This window comes from the organism of the source record quoted next, unplaced genomic scaffold, assembly GCF_019419815.1.
Source record: "Pyrus x bretschneideri cultivar Hongxiangsu unplaced genomic scaffold, Pyrus_bretschneideri_v1 Contig49, whole genome shotgun sequence".
In the NCBI taxonomy this organism is placed as follows: domain Eukaryota; kingdom Viridiplantae; phylum Streptophyta; class Magnoliopsida; order Rosales; family Rosaceae; genus Pyrus; species Pyrus x bretschneideri.
The window spans coordinates 2,048,893-2,060,007 of NW_025999786.1; the positions used below are offsets into that span (position 1 = coordinate 2,048,893).

The following is an 11,115-nucleotide window of genomic DNA, read 5'->3' on the forward strand; positions in this document are numbered from 1 at the left end:
GCCCGTAATGTATGACTAAAAACTTAACACCTAATCTATTAAAATATTGAACTACATGTAAAATAAAAAGTGACAACCTAATTTATCATTTTTCTATTTTCGACCAAAAAAGAAAAGGAAGAATCCCTCCCAAAACAACCTACCCAAGTCTGGAATCACACGGCAGCATCTAAATCTAAGACCCCACCATAGAAAAAGTACGACCGGACTTACCTTTTAACGTACATTTTCACATTTTACCCTCCGTAAATCTATAAATAACACTAAAGCCCTTTCCTTTCCTTTATAAGCCTCTCTCTCTCTCTCACTCTCTCTCCCCTCTCTTTCCTCACTACGAAGTAAACCCTGTTTCTGCGAGCAAGGATCAATACGCCGATATGAGGTGTTGCTCTCAGCTCCCGTTTTATTTGAATTTACATTTACTTCTGATATTTATCTTTTGTTATTTGAGATTTCATAAGAAGCATAGGGTTTGAGTTAGGTTTTCGAATTTTATTTCTTTATTTTTTTTATTACCTTTCGATTGTTTTCTGTTTGGTTGCTGAGAAAGTGAAGGAAAATGAGTTATCTGTGAGTATGGAGACTCGAATCTGCCTAAACGGCTTGGTTTGTGAATTGGGTTCTCTAGAGGTTTAGGGTTTTAATTCGGAATGATTTGTTTTTCATTTTCCTGGAAATAACATGTTCTTTGATTTAGCTGAGTGTTTTAATGGAAATTTATTGTCTTATTTTCTATATTTTCTTTTCTCTACGATCAAACAGGGATTTAATGAGATATTGCTCGGTCTTTATTTTCCGGCTTTATTTTATCTATTCCCATTTTTGCTAAGCTTCCTGTTTCCATTTTCCTTTTCTGTTTTTTCATGATGTAGTAATTCTGCAAACTGCAACTACGTGCTCGAATAAAAACTGCTTGAGCATTTTATAATTGACAGCGTGCCAATGAAGCTCGATATTTGTACAGGAATGTTTGATTAGTGTAGGATTTTTAACAATTAGATGAATGCCAGTCTGATTAGTCTTATATAGTACTTGAGTTCTAGTTTCATAGTGTTCGATCCCTGCTGTGGCGTTTCATTTTGTTTCCTTATAACTTTCTTGGTCCTGGGATATATGTAGATTGGGTACAGCGAGTGTCCAGTGTTCTTTAACTGTTTGGGTATTTGGCATAGGTTGTGTAGTTCAAGAAATTTAACATTTAGCAATTGGCGGGTAAGATGGAATTTTGGGTCTTACCGTCCACCGTATAGCAGCCTGCCTGCCTGACATTTGTAGGCTTTACACTCTAGCATGCAATCAATGAAAGTTTCAAAGATTGGGCGATACTGATTGCAGAAATGAAAATGAAAAATATGATATGAGAAAGGTGGAAGTAATTGTGCTATAAAAAGTGGCTAGCATGATGGATAATATTTTAAGTTCGTACTTCTAAATTTTGTTTGTTCTGGAGTATATGATTTACCTCAATTGTTTTGTACTTTAATCTTTACTAATTTTCATTTGAACATGTACATTTCAGCCGACATCCTAATGTGAAATGGGCCCAGAGGTCTGATATGGTCTACATAACTATTGACTTGCCGGATGCCCAGGATGTAAAGCTTAAACTGGAGCCTGAAGGAAAGTTTTTGTTCTCTGCTACTACCGGACCAGAGAAGACACCTTACGAAGTTGACCTTGATCTCTATGACAAGATAGATGTAAATGTTAGTTTCTCACCTTAACCATCATGGGTTTATTTCATTTTACTAGGATATCGTACTGGCATCAGTTATGGGACTAACATATTCTTTTACTTGCAGGAGACCAAGACTACTGTTGGCTTGAGAAATATCTGTTACCTAGTAAAAAAAGCTGAGGATAAGTGGTGGAGCAGGTTGATAAAACAGCAGGGAAAAGCTCCTATCTTTCTGAAAGTAGATTGGGATAAATGGGTTGATGAAGATGAGGAGCCTGAAGAAGTTAAAAGTGACGAAGGCGGTGAGTGTTTCTCCAATCCTTCTTAAATCTCTTTCCGTGTTGTCATAGTTGCCTTGAGGAATTTTAACCGGACGCTTTTGGCTGTAATTTTGGTTTCCAGGTCCAGGTGGGTTTGGAAACAATATGGACTTTGGGGGACTTGGAAACAATATGGACTTTGGAGGACTCGGAAACAATATGAACTTTGGGGGACTTGGAAACAATATGAACTTTGGGGACTTTGATTTGTCTGTAAGTATTCATACCATCACCTTACTATTGATTTGTTTATACTGAACTAGAAGATAATATACCATCACCCCGACTACAGGATATATATTAAATTATTCATTAAGTAAACAATTGCTTAGTGTTCTTTTATCTCAGAAGTTGAACATGGGTGGCGATGGCTCGAATGCTGACGCACTTGGCAAGTTTGATGGTGAGTTTCACAATCTATAATCCATTCCAGTTACGTGATTTTTCTTCTGGTTGGAACTGGACTGATAACTGCAGATTAGCGTACCATTTATTAGTGACATGTAATTTAACTGTCTTGTGCTACTAGCAGAGAATGATGATAGTGACACAGAGGATGAAACTGTTGACCAACCACCATCCGCTGCTGGAGAATCTGACGCCAAACCTCTTGCGAGTGCAGAGCATGACGCAAAGGCTTCTGCCTGATGATGCAATAGATTCAGAAAGTGGGCGGGTGTTACCACAATGGTCGAAGGATGAAAGCCTTTCTGCAGCATCTTCCCTGTTTTAACATGCACCTGAATATGTGTTTATTTCCCGATACGCAACTTTGTGATTGCTTTGCTTCGCCTTCACAAAGGGGTTTTCCTTTTCGTTTTGCTTTTGGTTTTGTCACGAGGGGTAGCCTGATTTATTATCTTTCTGCTTACTGTGATTCGCGGATATTGGAATTTACCATGTATTAGAAGATATTAGCTTGTTCATTACCGGTGATGATGTATGGTTGATTTGTCCATCATTTTGTTGAGCTTGTTAATTGTTCAGCCTACAATGAGTTTGATCATATGATGAATAGCTAATCAGATCCACATGAGAATTGAGAATGACGTTTTGGGTTCAATCTGTCGCGGTTGTTTACTTAGAAGCGTTGTCCCAGCCCACTTGTAGTCCATGTCATGAAAGTCCTCTTGTGTTCTCTTGTGTATGGCGAATGATAAGGAAGAATCTGATGAAATCTGAAATTCGATACGAGTAAAGTAAAAATTACTTAACAGAGTTTGTTAATTTTCCACACTGACACAAAGGCTATAAACTCTGTGTCTTAAGCTCGGTATATGCCAACCTTGAATGTAGCATTACGAGTGCGACCCTTGTTAATCAACTCAAACACACAAGCATCCCCTACTTTAACACGATTCTCTCGCACAAATGCTTTCCAACCGTCATAGACTCTTGCATATTGTTTTCTCCTGTATACCCCGACGCGGCACTTGACAGGCCAACTTCTCCTGCTCGCTATCTCTAGGTTCATGTCGCAAATGCCTCTTGCACAGACATTTTGCTTGACAAACGGTACAGATAGTCTCTGCAAACATTACAAACAAATATAAAAACGAACCCAAAAGGGGTTATTATTTATGCTGAGAAATTATGTGATGTTGCTCCTTAAGCTGTTTCATTCCCTAATTCGTACTTTAATATGAACTGGGATTGAACAAACGTCGAGGAAGCTTACCAGCTGACTTGCTATGTATGATGGCTGCATTTTGACCACGAGAAACGGATTGCTAGATTTGAAACTCACAGCTCTCGAAAAGGCTCTATCACTTAACCTCGTAGTTTTTTCCTCATCCGTATACATGCGCCCACGGCTTCTTGTTTTTGGGCGAGGCGAATCCAAGATTTTGACAGAAACATTATCTCCATGTTCTTCATTCTTCGGCAGCTGGAATCCCCCACATAACTTGGGCACCCCATCATGGCTTGAACTGATTGGATAATCAATCTCCAACGTATTCCTTCGAAAAATGCGCACTAGGAAATGCGAAAAACCACCTTCATGGCTAAACATCAACAAGTATCCATGGTTCAGGGAGTAAAATTTTGCAAATTCTGACCAGCCCTTTTGCAACCACACCTTGCCACATCTCCTTGTCGATTCTATTCGCCAAACTCGCCCCGTTGGATCCTTGAGGAACACGGAATCTGGCAGACAATCTTCATTCTTCATTACAAACGCCGGTGGAATTTCCTGTAATTAATTCCTCCTCAAAATTAAGATGTGCATGCAGATAAACATTGTTGCCAAGAAACCGAGAGTGTGGCTTAATAATCAAGTTGAAACATAAAGTTCAAAGGCATTAATCTAATCACTTGTAACAGAAGAAAACAAATTAAAAGATATCAGGACCGGAAAATACTTCATCTGCTTTGAATGTCAATGAAGGATGGGTTGAACAAAAAAGGTTAAATCCACAAGATTTTAACAGATTAACAAGTTAATTAAACTTGAGATTTATAAAGCCATTTCCAAAAATACCAAAAACCAAACCGCCAAATGAGTCAGAGAGTCAGAGAGATTTATAACAATATTTTTGTATAAATTCTTGACATGCAGAAAGGGAAATAAGCACAAGTAAATATTTTTCAAGAAATTAATTAGCAAACAAAAGTTCATAAAAATTTAATCAAGAATTAAAGGGCCACCCAGGATTTCCTTTATCTTTCTATTTTTTTTCCATTAAAAATCCAAGCACAAGAGAGTTTAAACTTTGAAGGACATCGCATGCAAGCTGAAAGAAGAAGATGAAGGGACACAGAATGAGTGCGTGAGCGAAAATTAACTTACAAGCCTGCCATCTCGAAGAGCTTTGTCCAAAACAATCTTGAAAAAGGTTGGAACTTTCGCCGGAAGTGGAGAATCCCCGTCGTCTCTCCGGCTCGAAGATGCCATCTTTTGCTTTCGTAATTGATTTGAGACCCTCTCTCTCTCTCTCTCTCTCTACCACTCTTGTCGAACACGGAAAGCACTCATTTGCTCTGCTACAAAGCCTGGAGAAATACTTGCCTTTCAGATTTTCGGTTTCCCCGCCTTCCTTCTGCAAAAGTGGGCATTTAGATGGGTTTTCTTGGCCCAAATTCAGTCTGGCCCATTCTGTTCTAGGCTTAACAACTTTTTAATAACATACTTTTCTGAGGAAACAGTGGCATTCAATCACATATTTGTGGAAGAGGATCCAGTCCGGATCTCTCTCATCAAAGGTCTAGGATCAAGTGATTCGGACCGTTGAAATTTGATCTAACGGCTACAAACAGGGGACCCCTCTAAAAGTTATAATAATTGTAACTGTTGGATCAAATTTCAACGGCTCGAAACACTTGTTCCTGAGTCTTTGATGGAAGAGATCCTGAACTAGTTCCTCTTTTATTTGTAGGTCCTATAAGTTTGTCACGTCAACAAACGAGTAATATTAAGGAGACAAAATTTGCTTTTGGTTTTCTTCGATATTATAGAACTCAACTCCATGAGTGCACCCCTATTGGTACAACCATGTGAACACAATGGATTACAAATAGCACTCAGCTTTCACATATTTCTCTCTAAACTTGTCCGACCCTTTTTAAGGAGTACTTATCTTCCTTATATAAACCCTCCATGACCCAAGTCCTTGGGCTCGACTCTTTCAACCTTTACATCTAATATGCAGAACACATATACTTGACTTGTTAGCTGCCCCTCCATTCTTTAGCCGACACGTGGGAGCAAAGTGACATCCGTCCAAGTCTAGTTGCATGCTCACACACTTCTGTTCTCTTCGATAGTCGCCATGTGGCCTGGAGTTGATGTTTAAGTAGGTTTTTCCCTGTGTCCCTAGGATTTTGTGCTATAAAGTTGTTAGTGTCCCAACTTGTTCCTGACTATTGAAAAATACTTTACGAGGAAGCTTTCGACCTTCATGACAGGCAATCCAAATTGCCGAGCAATCGCTTAGAGCGCTTGGGGTCATCCTTCTCAATCTTGTCAGACATTGGCCTTTCTTCCTTTGGACGAGTGTTCCTTTGGGCTCGTGGTGATAGGAAAGGAAGTCACCTTAACATTTTAAACTTTTACAATATATTGTTGCATTAGGCGGCTAAATTTTATAATAATTTAACCATTCAAACGCCCGTCTCATCGTCAGTCAAGATATCCTGATAGCTACTTATCTAAACTACATATAACAAATCTCTCTTTGTCAACAAAAATAGGCTGAAAAGATCAAATTAACTTTGTAACAAAACTAAAGAAAGATAACCAAAATAAAATTTTGGGCAATATATTTATACTAAACACAAGATAATTTAAATTTTCAAAGCTTCACAGTGAGGTAATGGTATTAGTTGCTTCCATTTCTTTTCTACGTTTTTCTTCCAATAATTATCGAGAAACAGTTTATAAAGATATAACTATCTTTTCCGCATCAAATAATTGTCTGAAGGACTTTCCAAAAATACTTTAGCGATAATTTTACACTCTCTCGTTGTAATATTATTTTCAAAATTTTAAGGGGCTGTGTTCCCTAAAATCCACTCAGTAATACGGTCTAGTGGTATTTTTCTTCACTTGTAAGTGAGAGGTCTTAGGTTCGAATCTTGTAGATGGCAAATTCGATACCAAATTAGGTTGCCCATTGTGTGACTTAGCCAAACTCCCCCCTTTTCTTGGTGTAAAATATATCGTTGTACTAAAAAAAAAAAAAGGGGGGGGGTGTGTGTTCCCACGATTTTGGATCCTCGTCGGATTTTCTTTGAAGGATCCTGAAAATCCGTGAATTATGTCTGTTCATCGTACATCGTGCGGTTAGAAATCATTTTAATTTTTTTTATTTAAAATTCAACACAAATAGTACTTGATAAAAAATGAACGCATAATATATAATGAACTATACGATTTATGAATTTCCAAGATCTTCAAAAAAAAAAGAAGGATCTGATGGATGTTCCCACCTCTGCCGTTAGGGATGTATTAGGAAAACAGAAAAAAAAATGATATTTTGGTGTGCGAATGAACCGCCAATTCCAAAATAGGATAAATTCCATAAAATTTGATATACGTAATTATGGAAAATATGTGGACCGTGGACGTGATTTGATGCGACAAAAGCAAAAGTGACCTGCTGCTTACCCTTAACGTCAAGACAGGATATCGCGCCCATGTTCCCAATTTACCAAATTGGGGAAGCAAAGTTACTAATTATTATTAATAGAAAATAAATAAAGAAATTTGAGTTACTCTTAATTTTGGAATCAAAGTGAAAGAATAAGGAACAAAAAATAGTGAAAATTAATAGAACACAAGGGGCGTTTAATTGATCGAACTAAGAATAGTTAAAAAAAAAACTGAAAACTTTTATTTGTAAATAAAATGTTTTAGGTTCAAATTTGAGAATGACGAGGTAACAATCAATTTATCTTTCATCATCTTAGTACTAATAATACAAAAAAAAAAAAAAAAACACTAATCTTAGCCTGCATCAAACATAGAGTAAAAAAAACTTAATAAGCTGAGATTATTTCTTTCTCGTGTCATGTTGGCTTATGTTAGACTATTTAAAATGCAGCTTATTAAAACACGGCATCATTTCTGCCGTGAAGGCTAAGCGGCTATTAAGGAAAGGTTGTCAGGGTTATTTGGCTCATGTGGTATTGAACAAGGATACTCCTATCCGTGTAGAGGATGTACGGGTAGTCAGACATTTCACTGATGTTTTCCCGGACGATTTACTTGGATTACCACCAGATAAAGAAGTAAAGTTCACTATTGATTTACTTCCAGGTACAGATCCTATTTCCTTAACTCCTTATCGAATGGCTCCTGCTGAGTTGAGGGAATTGAAAACCCAGTTGCAGGAATTGGTTGATAAGGGTTTCATTCAGCCTAGTGCTCATTATCCTGCACCCCAGTGTTAGTGCTCCTGCACCACACGCTCACCTTGGATCTAAGACAGGTGCCAGCCTGTCGTACAGACCACATTAAGTGGTTCCGACTCGTAGGTGACTTGCGATTTATTGCACAACCTTCATGTGATTGTAGCTCTTGAGCGTACTGATTTACACCCAGCCTGTCGTATAGACCACATTAGGTGGTTCCGACTCGTGTGCAAGAATTGGTAGATGAGCTATAGGCTCAGCCGTACAAGTCACGTTAGGTGATTCCAGCTGACATATCATTTTACATTGATTTATTTCACCTGACTTACTTATTTCATTGTTGAGATACTTGACATGGCATATACTTGGTTTTCACTACTCTCAAGCATGACTTCTATATACGTATGTATTGTTTTCTGGGAAATTATACGGGTTTTACGGTGAGGGGTTATTATTTTCGGAAAGTGAAATGGTTTTAAAAAGCTTTGTTTTTACCTACTCACGTTTTTTTGTTTTGCGCCCCTCTAGGTTCTAGTTAGAAGTTCGTGTTGGTGGCTTACGAGGACTCTACGGCAGTTTTGACAGACTTTAAATAATGTAGGGATTTCTTTCGTGCCTTGTATAATTCTTACCTAGCTGGTTGGACTGCATCTAGGTTACCTATGCTCTTAATATGTGTATCTACTGTGACAGCCCGTCCCGGATTATTCGTACTCGTAGGGGTAAAATGATAGTTTTACCCTAGTGTTTTTGTTTCGTTGTGTGGTTGTTTTGGGGTTTTGGTTGGCTGCTTTTGGACCATACACACCCCCACACTCATTCTCATCATCTGCCCTATCCCGTGTCTCTCTCTCCCTTTTCTTCATCACCTACGTACGGACAAGAACCAAAGTACTAGAAAACGTTACAGATCGAGGAAGAAAACCATACCTTTATGTTCGTGAGGTTCATTCAAGTTCAACCATACCCATTTTAGGTAAGGAAACCTTTATTTTCACGTCGAACCCGAGATGTTCAATTCGGGGTACTGTTCATGCACACGTAAAATCTTGTGTTTTTGGGAATTTTAGGGTCATAGCAAGTTTAGTGAGGTCCTTAGGAAGCTCGGGGTGGTTCGTTTGAAGGTTTTGGATGTCGGGATCGTGAGTTGCAAGTTTGGGCGGATTTGGTGAAGTTTTTCCGACGAGATTCTATTGGTTTTAGTGCTTTAAAGTGGTAAGGTTTTGTTCCTCTAGTTGTAAGCTTCATTTTGGTACCAATTTCATGAAATTTGGGTGAAAAACGAGTGAGAAACGAAGGTTTGAAGTTTTTCCAGTTTTCTGGCGATGGCGACAGCGCCAGAGGTTGGCCGAAAAAGACGACGGAATATTTCGTCAATTTGGATGGAATATTCCTAATGGCGTTAGGTTAACTTTAACGGAATCTGTTAGTTTTAAAGGAATATTCCTGACGGCGTTAACTAACGCCGTCAGTGTACCAAGCACATGCCTGCATGTGGGCGGCGGGTGTGGCCGTGCCTTGGCCGGCGCTTGTGACGTCAGAAAATTATTTTAAAAATATGGGGATGTTCGTGAGGTTGAGTAGATCACGTTGGTGTATTCATACACCCCATTTGAGCATTGTATGAGAAGTTATTACCTAGTTTTGGTTATGTACGTTAAATTAACGTTTTTATAATTGTTTCGCATATAGGTGAGACCTATTCCGAGGACGAGCACAGTCACTCAAGGCAAGGGGATTACGACCCTTCTACATACCAGTGAGTGGGCTTTTGGTTTTCCGTATATACCTATATACTTGTGATTTTCCTAGAAAATGAAATGAAACGTTTATATGTTTTAAATGTCATGCATTGCGTTTGCCTATTTAATTATGCATTAGTAGTTGCATATATATATGTTTGGTGCTGTAGACGTACATGTAAGTGCCAGGTAAGTTATGGTTTATGTTGTGATTAGTAGTGATGTTAGATACAGTAGAAAGCTCATAACCTGCACCCTCGGTGTTAGTGCTCCCGCCCAGAGTAGGGCACAGTCCTTCATGTGATGTTCACCTCCCACACCATATGCTCATCTTGGATCCAAGTTAGGTGTACAGTCCTATCGTACAGACCACTATAAGTGGTTCCGACTCGTAGGTGACTCGTAATTATTCGCCCAGTCTTCACGTGATCGTAGCACTTGAGCATACTTATTTACACCCAGTCCTGTCGTACAGACCACTTTAGGTGGTTCCAACTCGTGTGCAGGTATAGTTAGTGAGTTGGAGATTTGAGCTCTAGATTTAGCCGTACAGGTCACGTTAGGTGACTGCGGCTGACAGATTACATTGCATGGATTGATATTACCTGGTTTTCTTACATTTTATGTAGAGGCATTCGACATGGCATATTTCTGAGCATGTTTTCTATATGTGTATATATTCTATTTTCTAGGAAACTATACAAGTTTTACGGCGAGGGGTTAGAACTTTGTTAATGAAATGGTTTTGAAAAGCTTTGTTTTTGCCTACTCACACTTTCTATTTTGCGCCCCTCTAGGTTCTAGTTTGAATTGCTCTTTTGGTGGCTCTTGAGGGATTCCCGGCATATCTGACAGATTATCACCAGTGTAGGACCACCTCTGGGTGTGTTTTGTTAATGTTTGTTCCCCTGGACTGCATTAGGTCTTTTGTGCTCGGAATATTATTTATCACACTTACGCTTGCGCATGTATGTTATCTACTAAGTGTATAGCTTGGTTTTTACTTATTCGTACTTTTATTATTATTCTTAACTTCTGCACTGTGCACATGGTTACAGTCACTCTCACGTGATGGCCAGCATGCCCTGATCTCGGTCGTGGTGTGTCATCTACACTTTAAATACCTTCACTCGCACTTTTATACTTATCTAGTGTAAGATAGCTAGTTTGATTTTTATTTACTCACATTTTCATATCACTGTCACTTCTGCATGGGCATATGGCTACCTCATCCTCACGTGACGGCTAGCATGCCTCGATTTAGGTCGGGGGGTGTCGAGTATATTTTTATAAACTTTAGAATATTTTGAATAGGTCAACAAACCCATAAGATCATCTCCAAATCTTTGCCTAAAACCTAAAATTTTTAGTCCAGAAAATTTAGATTTTAACCCAGAAACAACTTTTTTGCTCCAACTTTTCAGGCCTAAAATTTTAGCTCCATATTATTAAAGAATGAATTTAGGCTAATATTTTTTTTTTCTTAAAGTAACTTTTTTTAAAAGAAAAAAAAAATTATGTA

At 38.5% G+C, this 11,115-nt stretch overlaps 2 protein-coding genes across 3 annotated transcripts; one reads left to right on the plus strand and one right to left on the minus strand.

Annotated features, from left to right (window-relative positions):
- Positions 1–246: 246 nt before the first annotated feature.
- On the plus strand, positions 247–2,959 carry LOC125470127 (co-chaperone protein p23-1-like). Of its 2 annotated transcripts, none has more exons than XM_048568636.1 (6): positions 247–382; positions 1,520–1,706; positions 1,803–1,980; positions 2,081–2,211; positions 2,347–2,401; positions 2,528–2,959. In XM_048568636.1, exons 1-6 carry the CDS (start codon positions 378–380, stop codon positions 2,644–2,646), a joined length of 675 nt encoding a protein of 224 aa, XP_048424593.1. In that variant the 5' UTR covers positions 247–377; the 3' UTR covers positions 2,647–2,959. The 2 variants fall into 2 exon arrangements, with proteins under 2 accessions (XP_048424593.1, XP_048424594.1); XM_048568637.1 differs by having other exon boundaries at positions 2,531–2,959.
- A 283-nt stretch (positions 2,960–3,242) lies between these two features.
- LOC125470126 (B3 domain-containing transcription factor VRN1-like) lies at positions 3,243–5,032 on the minus strand. The gene is made up of 3 exons (XM_048568635.1): positions 4,790–5,032; positions 3,677–4,192; positions 3,243–3,526 (listed from the first exon to the last, which is right to left on the minus strand). Exons 1-3 carry the CDS (start codon positions 4,892–4,894, stop codon positions 3,263–3,265), a joined length of 885 nt encoding a protein of 294 aa, XP_048424592.1. The 5' UTR covers positions 4,895–5,032; the 3' UTR covers positions 3,243–3,262.
- Positions 5,033–11,115: the final 6,083 nt, after the last annotated feature.

Coding starts and splice junctions, on each gene's coding strand:
- LOC125470127 (XM_048568636.1), top strand. Junction 1,707..1,802: donor ATGACAAGATAGATGTAAAT/GTTAGTTTCTCA, acceptor TTTTACTTGCAG/GAGACCAAGACTACTGTTGG. Junction 2,212..2,346: donor TTGGGGACTTTGATTTGTCT/GTAAGTATTCAT, acceptor CTTTTATCTCAG/AAGTTGAACATGGGTGGCGA.
- LOC125470126 (XM_048568635.1), bottom strand. CDS start 4,894: ATGGCATCTTCGAGCCGGAGAGACGACGGGGATTCTCCACTTCCGGCG. Junction 4,193..4,789: donor CTCTTCGAGATGGCAGGCTT/GTAAGTTAATTT, acceptor AATTAATTACAG/GAAATTCCACCGGCGTTTGT. Junction 3,527..3,676: donor CATACATAGCAAGTCAGCTG/GTAAGCTTCCTC, acceptor TAATGTTTGCAG/AGACTATCTGTACCGTTTGT.